We start from the raw sequence: 16445 nt of genomic DNA on the forward strand, positions 1-16445 counted from the left end.
ATTTGTATTGGAATATGCTATGGTAAGTAAGGTTATTTTTTAAAATGTTGAAAAACGGAATAAACGTTCACTTTTCCGAGCAAAACAAAACTTATCTTTGAGCTTTTACTCCATTTTAATTTTATGTTTGTTGTGACGTATGTGCTATTTTTTTGCAAGTCGCTTCGAGTTCCCTTTTGTAAAAAAATTAAATTATTACTTTGCACAATCACAGCTATCTATGCCTTAGCTATTCAAAGGTCTGCCAGCAGACATTTAAAAATGACTTATCCAATCTAAACCGGGATGCAGCGTGTAGAGAAAATGAGATAGCCGTCTTCAACTTTTTAATATCTCTGCCTCTCTGCGGACGTGATTGAAGGCAATAGAGATGGGGGGGGAGAGGATGGCTTAAGTACTCAACCCTCACTTCTGGTTCTTATTGGAATGCCTCCACGTGCGGGGCAGTAATGCAGAGAAAGAGAGATGCGTCTCTTAAGGTCCACGAGTAAGCTTGCAATTGTATACTGCACACCCGACCCTTACCTGGCTAGAAGTAAGTCCCATTGAACCGAATGGGACTGGTTTCCTTTGAAAACAATATTAATAACCTCTGTAACGTGATACCTCTGTCCCTTTATTTGCTTGCATTCATTTTCCTCCTAGCCTTTTGGTGTCACCTCCCCAATATTTTAGACTTAAGAGGAATCATCTCAGTTTTAGGGTTTGCCTATCCAACTCATTGCGATTTTGACCGCACGTTGACATGATGTTATATATGTTGTGATCTTTTATGTGAACCGCCCTGAGACTTCCGGATATAGGGCAGTATATAAATTCATTAAATAATAATAATGATAATGAATAATAATGATGATGATGATGTTTACATTTTGCTTGGGGTTTTATCCCTGCAATTCGAGTGAACCCCCCTTAGCACACTTTTGTCGCCTTAAATACCAATCAACTATTAAAATTAAACAGGGAAATGCCCTTTCGTCCTCCTCTTCCTTGCTTCTTTGTACAGTACGTGATTGCGCGCATCTCTCCTTCCCTTTCGGCTCAACCACAGCCGGCGCCGCATTGGACTCCCTTGCGTGTATGCGGGCGGGTGCCTCTCGCGCCTCCCTTAACTCTTGAGGCGGGGTCGGCGGACGCGAGAACGAGGCGGTTATAAAAGGCTCCGGAAGTGGGAGGGGCGAGGACAGGCCCCGCCCCACGCGCTCTGCGTGGCTCCGCCTCCTCCCAGCCGGCGGCTTTCCGCGCTCCGCATCTCGCATCTGTCAGTCGCTCCTTCGTTGCCGGCGGAACAAGATGGCGGCTCGGGTGAGTGGACTGCTGAATGACGGCGCGGGGGGGGGGAAGATAGTGACGTGTCAGCTTCTGCCTCCCATTCATTCTTTTAGCAGCCCACCGCCCTTCCACCCAGCCCAGTTAGGGAGGTTTCCCTGTTCCCTATGACACTGCTGCCTATATGCCATACATTTTCAGCTCATCCCACACCCCACCCCTTAAAAAACACCCCCTGGGAGCTATAGCCTGTTAAGGGTGCTGGGAACTAAAGTTCCCGGGATTCTTAGACCTGGGGATTATAGCCTGTTAAGGGTGCTGGGAGCTACTGTTCTGAGGATTCTCAAACCTGGGGATTATCACTTGTTAAGGGTGCTGGGAACTACAGTTCTCAGGATTCTTAAACTGGGGAAGTATAGCCTGTTAAGGGTGCTGGGTGCTACGGTTCCCAGGATTATTTTGGGGTGTGCTCTTCATATGCACAGTGTGCGCGCACTTATCCTCTTCCTGAGCCACAGATCCTTGGGGGATCCCCCTTAGGCTAGCCCACCTTGGCAGGTTGTTGTGAAGGGGCGCACAGACGACCTCTTTCTGCCTTCCGTTTATTCTTGGTGGGTCCGCTTGCTGAAAGATAAATGGGTCTGTTCAGCGTGCTGGAAAAGAAGAAAAGCACCACACCGCTCTCGAACGCATTTCCTTCATGGGCTGTGCTATATCGCGCTGTGTCTCTTAGTCATCTGAGCATTGTAGTTGAGACACTGGAGAGAACAGCTCATTCCCCCCCCCCAAAAAAATCTTAATGTAAAATGGCTTTCCTCGAAGACGGCTTGGCAAAAATGTGCCTGCCCTTCTCTCCCCATCCCACCCCCACCCTGGTCTGTTCCTCTTAAATAGGACATTGCAGGAACAAGGGCAGCCTGAAGGGTTAATGCCGAAATTGTTTGCTGTGTCATAAATACTTCTGGGTGACCTGGAGTTAATAAGCTGTTACTGCTGTTGCTTCCTCCCTTTGGAACAAGAGTGTCTGGTGGGTGAAAAGGTGGGAGGATGAAGCTGTTTATGCGGTGAGCACCTTTACTGCAATGCACACTTGGCTGGCGAGCAGAAGACTCTGTCTTCGGGTTGCATATGAACCGAGCTTGTGGCGATGCTGCTGGTTACAATGATGTCAGATTGCTGTTCCTTTATTTTCCCAGTGACCCAACATGTGCCTAGTACTTTGCGTCCCCTAGAATGACCGGTGCAGTGCAGGCAGGTTAGCAATGGAGCAGTTGGGGAAAGGCTAATGGATGTACCTTTCTCAGGTTTTTTTACCTTCTGTTACATACGCAGATGCTCCCCAACACCAAAAAGGCTTATTGGCTTTATGCCACAAAGAATATCCCTTTAGTATATAGGAGGAGGAGGAGTGTTGATTCAGGGTCATTTAAAATGTTCTCCCTCCCTGCAGATTGTGGCAGATTAAGGAAGCTTCGGGAGGGATGATATATAGGGGAAGAAACCAGGATGTAACACAACAGGTGGTGGGGGATTTTGGAAGCATAATAGTGGTTTTTCCGCAAAAAGGCATCATCCAGAATTGTAGCAGGTTTGGTTATTCCACTGGCTTGTGGTAATGGTTCAATGAAAAACCCATTTCTTGAGTTGTGAGAACAGAAGCGCATGCCTGTAGGATTTGGCTTAAAATGCAGAAATGAGCATTAAAATAAATGGCAGTGAGCTCCCTTCACTGGAACACTTCTCATAAGAGTATGGAGGAAGTGACAACGGTCAAGTCTCAAAATGCTCGTGATAACTCTGATAACTATAAAAATATTGTAGGCGAAATGCAGAAGTACTTAAAAGTCCACCCACGCTTATTGCTTTCTGGTTCAAAGAAGCAGGCATGGCACAGGCATGCAGAAAGTGAACCAAGGATTTAACTGGCGCAACCCCAGAGTCGGTCACGACTGGACCTAATGGTCAGGGGTCCCTTTACCTTTACCTACTGGCATCAACATCCTAGTGATGAAAAATGATGCTATTCACATGTTTTCCGTGGAGTAACTTTTCTCGGTGGCCCCCAGAACTAGCTCATCTCATTTTTTTCATATGTTCATTCGTGGCTCATTTCCACCCCATTTCTACCTTTATGTGCAACTTTTAGTCCTCACAAAAACGTGCGTGTAGATATTAAATAAGTATCATAAAATGTGTGTTCTATGATTTGTTACCTGTGATGCCATTTGATACTGTGCATGTTTACTCCCAACTTAAATGTGCATAAGATTGCAGCTTTCGTCATTTTATATCACATTCATGGGGGAAAAATTTACTCGCCATAGCTGAGTGGCTGTTTATAGACTGGATTTATTATTGTTATTGTTATTAGTATTTACATTTGTATACCACCCTTCATCCAAAGAACACAGGGCAGCTCATAACATAAAAATGTAGAATGAGGACACAAAATACATCATAAAAAACCAATCTGAAAACAAAAACCAAACAAATAACCTCTCTCCCACAAACACATTCAAAATGCCATAGAGTGCTGAATCAGCCAAAGGCCTGGTTATAGTGAAATGTTTTTGCCTGCTGTCTAAAGATATGTAATGAAGGCACCAGGCGAGCCTCCCTGGGGAGAGCATTCCACCGGTGGGGAGCCATCCCAGAAAAGGCCAGTTCTTGTGTACCCACCCTCTGGGCTTCCTATGGAGGAGCCACATGAAGAAGGGGCTTAGATGATGATCTCAGGGTCCAGGTTGGTTCATATGGGAAAAGGTGGTTCTTGAGGTACTGCGGTCCTGAGTCATTAAGGCTTTGTAGATGAAAATCAGGGAAGAAATGGAGGCAGTGAGAGATTTTACTTTCTTGGGCTCCTTGATCACTGCAGATGGTGACAGCAGTCACGAAATTAAAAGACGCCTGCTTCTTGGGAGAAAACCAATGACAAACCTAGACAGCATCTTAAAAAGCAGAGACATCACCTTGCCTACAAAGGTCCGTATAGTTAAAGCTATGGTTTTCCCAGTAGTGATGTATGGAAGTGAGAGCTGGACCATAAAGAAGGCTGATCGCCGAAGAATTGATGCTTTTGAATTATGGTGCTGGAGGAGACTCTTGAGAGTCCCATGGACTGCAAGAAGATCAAACCTATCCATTCTTAAGGAAATCAGCCCTGAGTGCTCACTGGAAGGACAGATCGTGAAGCTGAGGCTCCAATACTTTGGCCACCTCATGAGAAGAGAAGACTCCCTGGAAAAGACCCTGATGTTGGGAAAGATTGAGGGCACTAGGAGAAGGGGACGGCAGAGGACGAGATGGTTGGACAGTGTTCTCGAAGCTACGAACATGAGTTTGACCAAACTGCGGGAGGCAGCGCAAGACAGGAGTGCCTGGTGTGCTATGGTCCATGGGGTCACGAAGAGTCGGACACGACTAAATGACTAAACAACAAGATGAAAGTCAGCACTTTGAAAGCTATAGAGCAGGGGTGGCCAACTCCCAAGAGACTGCAATCTACTCACAGAATTAAAAACTGGCAGTGATCTACCCCCTTTTCTGGTGTTCAGGCCTAGGACCCTCGTACCTACGGGACCGCCTCTCCTGGTATGCCCCACGGAGGACCTTAAGGTCCACAAATAACAACACTTTGAAGGTCCTGAGCCGCAAGGTGGTTAGATTGGTCTCAACTAGGGCCAGGGCCTTTTCAGTACTGGCCCTGACTTGGTGGAACGCTCTGTCACAAGAGACCAGGGCCCTGCGGGATTTGACATCTTTCCGCAGGGCCTGCAAGACGGAGCTGTTCCGCCTGGCCTTTGGTTTGGACTCAGCCTGACCCTTACATTTCCCACCCCTTATGGTTTTGATTTATGGGCTACTACTAAAATGAGGCTGCATTTTAAATTGTAATTTAACCTGTATTTTAATTAACTTTTTTCCCTTTTTCTTTAACGTTTTATTGTAATTTTATTGGTGTTAGCTGCCCTGAGTCCGGTTCTGGCCAGGGAGGGTGGGGTATAAATAAAAAATTATTATTATTATTAATTATTATTATTTATTAAAGTTGGTGAGTTTTTTTTAGGGAGGAGGATAGCCCCGATTTTTCAGAATTCAAGCCTAAGCTCAAGGGGAAAAGGGGAACAGCCACTCACCAACAGATCGCTGGGGAAACAAACAGCCTCACTGAGTAAACTCCGTCTTCCGTTCTGCAAATCGTGCAACAATGGAGGGCAGGGTGAGGGGGCCGGGGCCAGATTATATTTTACCAACGCTAAGGAAAGGGACCCAGCGATCGACCGCAATCTACCAAAACCTCCCGGGGATCTACCAGTAGATCGCGATCGACCTGTTGGACATCCCTGCTATAGAGTGGTGGAGAAGCAGGGGCAAGGTTCCACTCCCAATATACCGCTCTCAGTCAAGGTTGGTTCCATGGCTGGGCCTGAACCCAAATTGAAAATCTGTGGTCATCCAAGATTTCCTGCCATGACCGTCTTCTCCATGACATCCCTAGGAAAGGGGATATTTGCAGCTGGTCAGTAGCTCTTCCAGACCAAAGTTGTCTAGGGTCATTTTCTTTAGGAGTGGCAATGCCACTGCTTTTTCCCCAGGGTGACAGGGTATCCTCAAATTGTGTAGCCGGGTGGTCATAGCAGGTCCTCTAATGCAGAGGTCCTTCCCCGACAATGGGAGTCAGCAACCTTCAGACCAGCTACTGGAAAATGCAAGGCAAGCTGCAAAATGCACCATCTTTGCCAATGTGTTGGTTTTCTGGGCCTTAGAAAGTCTCTCTTGTCCCTGCACAAATGGTTTCCCTTGTTTTCATCTCCCTCTGAGGCACAAACATGGTTTCATTAATAAATTGTCCGAAGCAGAATTGTTTTGGAAGTAAGAACCGTTAACATCAGCAAGGTGTTTTCTCCCCATTTCTGAGTAAATATGGAGAGGAGGCTTGGACTGTGAGGAGAGTGAAGGTTGTACTGGTCTCTAACTGTAACATTTGACACACAGATTACACAACTCTTGCAGAAGGTTTTCTTTTGTAGAATAACAGTGCTTGAAGCTTCTCCGTATGGTCACATGAAGAGCTGTTGTCTTTAGGAAATGCTTCAAGTTCTCCCTTTCCCCCAGGATGCAGAAAATAATAGATTTCCAGTACGGTGGTACCTCGGTTTACAAACACAGTTGGTTCCGGAAGTCTGTACTTAACCTGAGGCGTACTTAACCTGAAGTGAACTTTCCCATTGAAAGTAATGGAAAGTGGATTAAACTGTTCCAGACGGGTCCACAAAGTACTCAACCTGAAACGTACTTAACCCGAAGTATGAGTGTAATTGGTTCCGGAAGTCCATACTTAACCTGAAGCATAGTTAACCTGAAGCAAACTTTCCCATTGAAAGTAATGGAAAGTGGATTAATCCGTTCCAGACGGGTCCGCGGAGTACTTAAACTGAAAATACTCAAACCGAGGCGTACTTAAACCGAGGTATGACTGTAATAGAAATAGCTTGTATGTTCATTCCTTGGGGAGAAAAACCCCAGATAATTCTCCCAAACCTAGGCTAGAGGGCAAGGGGTTCACCATCGCTGCAAAACTCTTTGCATACCATATTGCAATCTGCTTGAAAATCCTTCTGCTTTCAAAGTTCCTTGCCAGGTGGAATAGAAGGGCTGATGTTAAAATAACACAAGCCAAGAGCCCTGTTTGGGTAACAAGATGGAACTCTGTAGGATGCCAGCAGGCAACTCACATGGTGAAAAGGTCAAGGACCCCTGGACGGTTAAGTCCAGCCAAAGGCGACTATGGGGTTGCGACACTCATCTTGCCTCAGGCTGAGGGAGCTGGCGTTTGTCCACAGACAGCTTTCCGGGTCATGTGGCCAGCAGGACTAAACCGCTCTTGGCGCAACGGGGCACCGTGACAGAAACCAGAGCACACAGGAGACGCCGTTTACCTTCCCGCTGTAGCGGTACCTATTTATCTACTTGCACTGGTGTGCTTTCGAACTGCTAGGTTGGCAGGAGCTGGGACAGAGCAACGGGAGCTCACTCCATCAAAGGGATTCAAACCGCTGACCTTCTGATCGGCAAGCCCAAGAGGCTCAGCGGTTGAGACCTCAGCACCACCCGCATCAAACAATCAAACAGTAGCCGACCCATAACTACTCGCTGGCCTTGAAGGCAGGAGTGGCGCCATTGCGCCGCAGTGCTCTCAGTCCCCAGCCCCTGGAGCCATATCAGAAGGATGCTATCGCCAATGGTATCAGAAGTCTTGGAGAGGTCGAGGAGAACGAACAGGGCCACGCTCCCTCATCTCTCTCCCAAGAAATGTCACCAGCCTGGGTGACCAAGGCAGGCTCAGTGCCGAGACTGGGCTTCAAACTAAACTGAAACGCCCCACTTCAAACTCCGGTACATACGGTGTTTTGGGTGATGGAATGCTCCTTCATACAAAAATAGTTCCTGCTGTGTAGAAAACCAGGTTGCCAAGGGAAAGCGTTCTAACCTGTCTCCCAGCCTGTTTTCTCTATGTAGGGATTTTTTTTTTTTTTGGAGCAGGGGAAATTATTTCATCGTTTGAAAGGTAATTCCATCAGCAGGCTGCAGCGGTGCAATCCTGCCACAAGTTGATCAGTTAGACTTCTGTCGCTTACTCGTTCATCCTACGAGAACGACCTCTCGTCTATTCTCATAGAAACGAGCACTGAACCTTTCTGAACATTCAAAAACCCCAGGTATGCTGTAACTCTGCCACAGTTCCTTCCAGCTGCTGGCTTGAGGATTTGCCCCCTCTACATTTGTTCACTACCATATACCCACTGTGAGGATGGCTAAGGAGAATTGGCAGTGGGGAAAGACAGAGCCTAGACCAGAAAAAAAAAAACGCTTGGGAGGTCAATTCTGCTTTATGAAGCAATTCTGAGGTTGCCAGAATCTATACCTGTTTCCTGCAGGAATTTGCCTGTGAGGATGACAGGTGCAACACTTGTTTCAGAGAACAAGAAGCCAAGCAGGTAGAGTTAACTTTCTTACTGGAAAGGTATTTAAGTATGCTAGATTTCAAGTGGCACAGAACTCTTTAATCAACAGAATGCAAATATAGCCTTTTTCCAGTGTGCCAGTGTGGTGTAGTGGTTAAGAGCGGTAGACTCGTAATCTGGGGAACCGGGTTCGTGTCTCCACTCCTCCACATGTAGCTGCTGGGTGACCTTTGGCTCGTCACACTTCTTTGAAGTCTCTCAGCCTCACTCACCTCACAGAGTGTTTGTTGTGGAGGAGGAAGGGAAAGGAGAATGTTAGCCGCTTTGAGACTCCTTTGGGTTGTGATATCAAATCCAAATCCAAACTCTTCTGATTAGGCATACCTGCACGGATGATCTGTATCCAGGATACTGGGTTTATTCTTCTCATCCAGTCCTACGGTTTTTAATCTTTTTGGATAAACTGCTTCTGCCAGCGCAATTGTACTCGTAATCTCTTTTTTCTGCCTCCACTTGCTTTATCTGATGTAGTATCATGCAACGTGAGGCTGAAAAAAACCAAATACTTAATTTAACAGGAATGTACAGGTGAAACTCGGAAAATTAGAATATCGTCGAAAAGTGCTTTTATTTCAGTAATGCAACTTATTATTTTTTCTTTTTCTTTTAATTTTTACAAATGCTTTCTTTTGGAAATTCCACAGTAATAAAACAAATAGTTACAATAATGCAAAAATAAACAAAAATAAACAGTGCTGTGGGTTAAACCACAAAGTCTAGGGCTTGCTGATCAGAAGGTCGGCGGTTCGAATCCCTGCAACGGGGTGAGCTCCTGTTGCTCGGTCCCAGCTCCTGCCAACCTAGCAGTTCGAAAGCACATCAAAGTGCAAGTAGATAAATAGGGACCACTCCGGTGGGAAGGTAAACGGCGTGCGCTGCTCTGGTTCGCCAGAAGCAGCTTTGTCATGCTGGCCACATGACCTGGAAGCTGTCTGCGGACAAACGCCAGCTCCCTCGGCCTATAGAGCGAGATGAGCGCCGCAACCCCAGAGTCGGACACGACTGGACCTGATGGTCAGGGGCCCCTTTACCTTTACCTTTATTATATTTCATTAATTACATTCCATTTATAAATGACCTGCCTAACGACAAAGAATTACAATTACAACAAATAAAGGCTTGACATATCTTGCTTTGCATGTCATGCATCTATCTCATATATTGGTTTCACCTTTTAAGTTGGCTTACTGAAATAAATGCACTTTTCGACAATATTCTAATTTTCCGAGTTTCACCTGTATGTTCTTCCATTTGAATAGATTCCTGGGATAGCTTACAAAACTACAGTACAGTGGTACCTAGCTTCTCAAACTTAATCCTTTCTGGAAATCTGTTCCAAAACCAAGGTGAGCTTTCCCATAGAAAGGAATGCAAAATGGATTAATCCATTCCAGACTTTTAAATACAACCCCTAAAACAACAATTTAACATAAATTTTACTAACGAGACCAAGGATCCATAAAATGAAAGCAATAAACAATGTACTGCAGTCACTCACTCACTCACTCACTCAATCAATCAATCAGTAGCTGAACTGGGTTCCACAAAGTCACAAAAACAAAACAAAAAAGCCACAAAAACAAAAACGCAAAATAAATAGCAATAACAGACAGACCTCAGTGTAACACTCTAAAGGGAAGGGTGGCACTCAAAATGGAGCACGTTCAGCTTCCAGAAAAAGTTCACAAACCAGAACTCTAACTTCCGAGTTTGTAGTGTTTGTGTTCCAAGTTGTTTGAAAACCTTTTTAAAATGTTAAACACACTATAGATTAAAAGAGGCAGGATCAAGAAACAGGAATTGCTCAGGAATATCACAGCAATAAAAGGGCTGGGAATTTTCTTTTAAAAGATTTTTGGCACAAAACAATATATCTATGTAGATATCAAGTAGCCCTTCCTGGGGGAGAGCATTCCACAATTAGGACAGCGGTTCTCAAACTTTTTCCCTCTTAGCACATTTCTCCCTTGCGTCCTGAGATAAAGTGTCTTCAAAGCCCATGACACCTTTGGTAAAGGCCAGGCATCCCCAAACTACGGCCTTTCAGATGTTTTGGCCTACAACTCCCATGATCCCTAGCTAACAGGACCAGTGGTCGGGGAGGATGGGAATTGTAGTCCAAAACGTCTGGAGGTTTGGGGGTGCCTGGTAAAGGCAGGCCAGTGTTTCCCAGTTGTCAGTGTTTATAGTACGGTACATTTTTTTAGATTTGCCTTGAGACAGTCTTTAACCCTCTTGTTGACCACCAGTATTACGCTTTCCATTTTTAAGTCTGGAATAGAGTAGTTGCTTTGGAAGATGATCATCAGGCATCCGCACAACATGACCAGGCCAACGAGGTTGATGTTGAAGAATCATTGCTTCAACACTGGTGATCTTGGGGAAATGAGACAAGAGCAAAGGCAACAGGCACTCTGTTTTCTGTGGGGAAAAGACTATTAACTAGGATTTTTGGATACGGGAATGACTGATTTTTCTCTCTTTTGGACACCTTTTGAATGTCATTCTACCGAGGAAATGGAACAACAGCTCTATACGGTAGTATTTTTGTCCCTCAAAACCTGCTATCTTCCTGTCAAACCCAAATTTCTGTGACTACCTCCTACAGTGGTGGAGAACCTCTGGCGCATGGCCTCAAAAAAACCCCAAAAACCTTTCTATCTTTCTATTGGTACTCTCTTAAGAACGGGATAATTCACAACCCGTTCTTCAGTCAACAATTTTCTTGCTGATTGGCTTTTCTCTTTTGCCTGTGTTCCAGGGCTATGAGGAATGGACAATTTCTAGCTTTTTTGCAAGTCGAGGGGGTGGAAATGCTTGGTAAAGGATGGAGTTGGAATATATGGAAATATGGTTCACTCCCCTTTTACAATTCAAACTGAACAACTTAGAGTCATTTACCGTATTTTCCCGTCTATAAGACGCCCCAATGTATAAGGACACCCCCTCCCCCAATTTTGGGGGACTCAATTTTAAGAAAATGAGGGGAGATTGCCCAAAGTTGTTGAGCTTCTCCCCCCACGTAGCTGCGGGCAGGAAACACTCCCTATATCGTTTCCCGTGCGCAGTGGCATCGGGGGAAGTTGCGCTCCCACCAACCGGCTGGCTGCCGGGCTCGCCGCTTCTCTCTCTCCGCCCCCCCCCCCCATGCCACTATCTGTATTGGAGGACCCCAGTTTTTTGACACAATTTTTGAGTCAAAAAAACCTTGTTTAATACATGGAAAAAATACGGTATGTAGCACTTTTCATGTGCATTTTATGAATTGTGCTAATCTCTCCAACTGTGGGACCCAGGTGGCGCTGTGGGTTAAACCACAGAGTCTAGGGATTGCTGATCAGAAGGTCGGCGGTTCGAATCCCTGCAACGGGGTGAGCTCCCGTTGCTCGGTCCCAGCTCCTGCCTACCTAGCAGTTCGAAAGCACATCAAAAAGTGCAAGTAGATAAATAGGGACCGCTCTGGCGGGAAGGTAAACGGCGTTTCCGTGCGCTGCTCTGGTTCGCCAGAAGCAGCTTTGTCATGCTGGCCACATGACCCGGAAGCTGTCTGCAGGCAAACGCCGGCTCCCTCGGCCTATAGAGTGAGATGAGCGCCGCAACCCCAGAGTCGGACACGACTGGACCTGATGGTCAGGGGCCCCTTTACCTTTACCTTTAATCTCTCCAACAACCCTGTGCTACTAGGAGGTCGTTCCAATTGCTGTGTTCCTGGGAGGAAACAGAAGCTGCCAGGACGTCACTTGCTCAAGGCCATCCTGAACAAAGAATAAGACTCAGGTTTCCCAGACCAGTAATTTGGTTAGAACTTGTGGGAGGCATGGAGCCTGGAGGAAAGCAGTTAGATGAAGGGAATTTGAAGGAATACGGTGGTACCTTGGGTTACAAACGCTTCAGGTTACAGACTCCGCTAACCCAGAAATAGTACCTCGGGTTAAGAACTTTGCTTCAGGATGAGAACAGAAATCGTGTTCCAGCGGCCCGGCGGCAAGCAGGAGCCCCCATTAGCTAAAGTGGTGTCTCAGGGTAAGAACAGTTTCAGGTTAAAAATGGACCTCCGGAACGAATTAAGTTCTTAACCAGAGGTACCACTGTATCTGGGGCTTTAGGATGAGAAAACTTTTCGTCATTATTGTGGTTGTGAATTTCAACTCTGTTCATCAGGGGTAGATGATTTCAGTCCGGCATAGCCTGCTTAATTTTTTTCTAGGTTCCCTGTGGTCTCCCAAAGTGTGTTAGAAACCGAGATATATAACCTAATCCAGGGGTCAGCAACCTTTTTCAGCTGTGGTGGGCCGGACTATATTTTGAAAAATATATATGAATGAATTCCTATGCCCCACAAATAACCCAGAGATGCATTTTAAATGAAGGCACACATTCAGCTCATGTAAAATACCAGGCAGGCCCCACAAATAACCCAGAGATGCATTTTAAATAAAACGACACATTCTACTCATGTAAAAACAGGCTGATTCCTGGACTGTCCGCGGGCTGGATTGAGAAGGCGATTGGGCCACATCCAGCCCACGGGCCTTAGGTTGCCTACCCCTGATCTAATCCAAATGACACCTTAAACCTGGCCTGCGATCACCACAATGGAATGTCTAGGTGCCATATCCTCCCCCTGATTGTAATTAATAATAATAATAATAATTTCATTTCTACACCGCTTTATATTTTAAAGAACAAATCTCGAAGCACGTTAAAACATCAAATAAAAGAACCCAGAATAAAACTGATTCAAGCTTCCAGGAAAATATTTCAGATCCTCCTCTAAGTGACATTTTGCTTTCCCCAGTCACCAGCCAGGCACTCAGAGATCTCCATGTGGGCGCGATTGGACCCGCACCAGTTGCAAAACATGCCTGGGGCCTGGCTGATTTTGAACACTGGTTAAATGTCCAGGAGCTCAGGAGCTTTTAGCAGTTAGGAACTCCTTAGCCTGTGCAGACTCAAATCAAGTCTAAAATGTGTCCTTGGCAGCATTAGCTAAAGACACTTGCTATCTAGCATTCTTCCCAAGAACCCCAGCAATTGTGGTCTAAAAATTCCTTCCTACCTCTGCATATATGCCTCTAGAGCAGGGGTCAGCAAACTTTTTCAGCAGGGGGCCGGTCCACTGTCCCTCAGACCTTGTGGGGGGACGGACTATATTTTGAAAAAAAATATGAACGAATTCCTATGCCCCACTAATAACCCAGAGATGTATTTTAAATAAAAGGACACATTCTACTCATGTAAAAACATGTTGATTCCCGGACCGTCCACAGGCCGGATTTAGAAGGCGATTGGGCCGCATCCGGCCCCCGGGCCTTAGTTTGGGGACCCTGCTCTAGAGAGAAGATCAAATGACTCCCATTTTAGAAGCAAGCCAGGTACTAATATTTGCCTAGGTCAGGCACCCCCAAACTTTGGCCCTCCAGATGTTTTGGACTACAGTTCCCATCTTCCCCGACCACTGGTCCTGTTAGCTAGGGATCATGGGAGTTGTAGGCCAAAACATCTGGAGGGCTGCAGTTTGGGGATGCCTGCCCTAGGTGTTTGTGAGGCCTGGGGTTGCGTCCAGTGCTGTTGTTTTGTTTGTGCAGCAGATATCCGCTTGCACAACAAAACTTCCCCCTCTCCTGGAGCCCCTCCCCCAAATAACCTCAAAAATTTGAGGTGACCCTTTGGAGCAGATTGGGGGGACGGTACGGGGAGGAAAGGGAAGTCCCATTGCATGAGCAGGATTCAGCCTGCGCAGCATTGGACGCAGCCCTTAGTCTTTCTACACACCTGCATTTCGGGGTTTCAGATTCCAGACCAGAGTGTATAATTTGTAACAGAGCCTGAGACCTAAAATGAGACGCACTTTGCTTAGTCTTAACTGGTCCATTTTTTTTATGAGTAATTGCCACAATGTATCCAGAGGTAGAAAAATCAGTATGCACAAGAGAATTAGGCTGATTCCAGGTCCCTTGAAAGAGACAGTGAATAAAATCAATCTCTGAACATGGTCTGATGATGCAGTGGTTCCTTTGACACTCCCCCGTCAAAATAAAAATAAAAAGGCAGTTCTCCATCACTTAGGAGATACTGTTTTGCATTAGCGTGTGTGAGAGATAGAAAGAAAGAAAGATGCTCTTCATGTGACATAGGAAAAAGCTTAACTCTCTAATCCCTGCAGAGCAGGTTACAAAATAGCATTTAAATCTCCAGGAGATTTTGTGCCCCACCACTTTCTAACTGTGGCAGCCTGGGTGACATTTGAAGGCTCTAGGCAGCTTTAAATAATGGGATGCTGATAATTTATTCCCCTTTCTTCCCCAGGGTTGGCATATATTTAGGCACAGACTCTGGCTTTTGAGACAGTTGTGCTGATAAGCCCAAATTCTCTACCTTCACTTCCGGACTTTTCAGGGCAACCCTCCCAAGTCCTCCCCGCCCCCGCCCCCCGAGAAGCATTGCAATCTAAGATGGCTTTGTAGGCTTTTCTTTCCATGTTTACAGGTTGAGAAAACAATGCATCTATCTGCTCAGGTGCAAAATGCCAGGGCAGAATCTGAGCAGGCCTCAACATCAAAGGAGCCCAGAGCCCCTCTGCCTGGTGCTTTTTCCATTCAGCACCTAAGGCAGTTATTTAAACATAAACAAAGCATCCCTGACTTAAGCATAATTTGGGGCTGCACCTGCAGATCCTGTGCTTGATTTTTCAGAAGCTCTGCGTCTCATGTGGCAATTGCTAGATCTGCACTTTATACGTATAACATGTACCTGGCCAAGAAGCGAGGTTCATTGTTTTTTATTGTACAGCTGTAGTAGTGCTGTGATTGGTGGCATGAGAGCTAGGACATCTACCAGATTACTCGGACTATCAGCTGCTTTCTTTCTTTCGCAAATTTTCTGGCTAAAGGCTGATAAGGTGGACCACAAGCGTAACATGAGTCAGCAGTGTGATGCAGCAGCAAAAAAAGGCAAATGCTATTCTAGGCTGCATCAACAGAAGTATACTGTAGTGTCCAGATCAAGGATAGCAATAGCACCACTCTATTATTATTATTATTATTAATTTATAACCCACCCATCTGGCTGGGTTTCCCCCACCACTCTGGGTGGCTTCCAACAAATAGCAAAATACATTAAAATATCACAGATTAGAAACTTCCCTAAACAGGGCTGCCTTTAGGTGTTTTCAAAATGTCAGGTAGCTGTTTATCCCCTTGACCTCCAATTGGAGGGCGTTCCACAGGGCAGGCGCCACCACCAAGAAGGCCCTCTGCCTGGTTCCCTGTAGCTTTGCTTCTTGCAGTGAGGGAACCTCCAGAAGGCCCTCGGAGCTGGATCTCAGTGTCCGGGCTGATCAATGGGGGTGGAGACGCTTCTTCAGGTATACTGGGCCGAGGCCGTTTAGGGCTTTAAAGGTCAGCACCAACACTTTATGCCTTGGTCAGACCACACCTGGAATACTGTGTCCCATTCCGGGTGCCACAACTTGAGCAGGTTGTTGACAAGCTGAAACGATGGCAGAGGAGGTCAGCTAGAATGATCAAGGGTCTAAAAGCTAAGCCTTAGGAGGAACGGTTGAAGGAGCTGGGTATGTTTAGCCTGGAAATGAGGAGACTGAGAGGAGATACGATAGCCATCTTCAAATATATCAAGGGCTATCACATGGAAGATGGAGCAAGCTTGTTTTCCCCTGCTCTGGAAGGAAGGACTTGGACCAACGGCTTTAAGCTAAGGGGAAGGGCATTCAGACTAAACACCAGGAAGAGCTTTCTGACAGACAGTGCTGTTTGACAGTGGAACCGTCTCCCTCGGAAGGTTGTGGACTCTCCTTCCTTGGAGGTTTTTAAGCAGAGGTTGGATGGCCATCTGTTAAGGATGCTTGAGCTGAGATTCCTGCATAGAAAGGAAACTAGATGACCCTTGGGGTCCCTTCCAGCTCTACCATTCTGTGATTCTAAGCTTGTGTAAGTGTGTGAGAGAGACAGAGGAGTCCCATATTACAGCTGCTTCTCAGACTGACATCTCTCCAGTTCCCAGGAGGGGTGATGCTAGCATGGGAAAAGTCGGGGGGGGGGGAGGAAGGCAGTAGACGAATGTGGCATACAAAGGTGTGATCGTGTACGTATGGTCTGCAGTCTGCATTGGAGGTAAGGTTCACACTTCTCT

At 46.1% G+C, this 16445-nt stretch overlaps 1 protein-coding gene across 7 annotated transcripts in view; it reads left to right on the forward strand.

Annotated features, from left to right (window-relative positions):
- Window positions 1–1240: 1240 nt before the first annotated feature.
- Window positions 1241–16445, forward strand: part of NSF (N-ethylmaleimide sensitive factor, vesicle fusing ATPase) — a 103914-nt gene continuing 88709 nt past the window's right edge. For all 7 annotated transcript variants that reach the window (XR_009558435.1, XM_060281087.1, XM_060281089.1 and 4 more), the window contains exon 1: window positions 1241–1305. Coding sequence is in view for 6 of the 7 variants with exons in the window: in XM_060281087.1 (XP_060137070.1) it covers window positions 1294–1305 (12 nt within the window). In the remaining variant the exon portion in view is untranslated. The remainder of the gene's footprint in view (window positions 1306–16445) is intronic.

Source organism: Zootoca vivipara, chromosome 13 (assembly GCF_963506605.1).
Source record: "Zootoca vivipara chromosome 13, rZooViv1.1, whole genome shotgun sequence".
In the NCBI taxonomy this organism is placed as follows: Eukaryota; Metazoa; Chordata; class Lepidosauria; order Squamata; family Lacertidae; genus Zootoca; species Zootoca vivipara.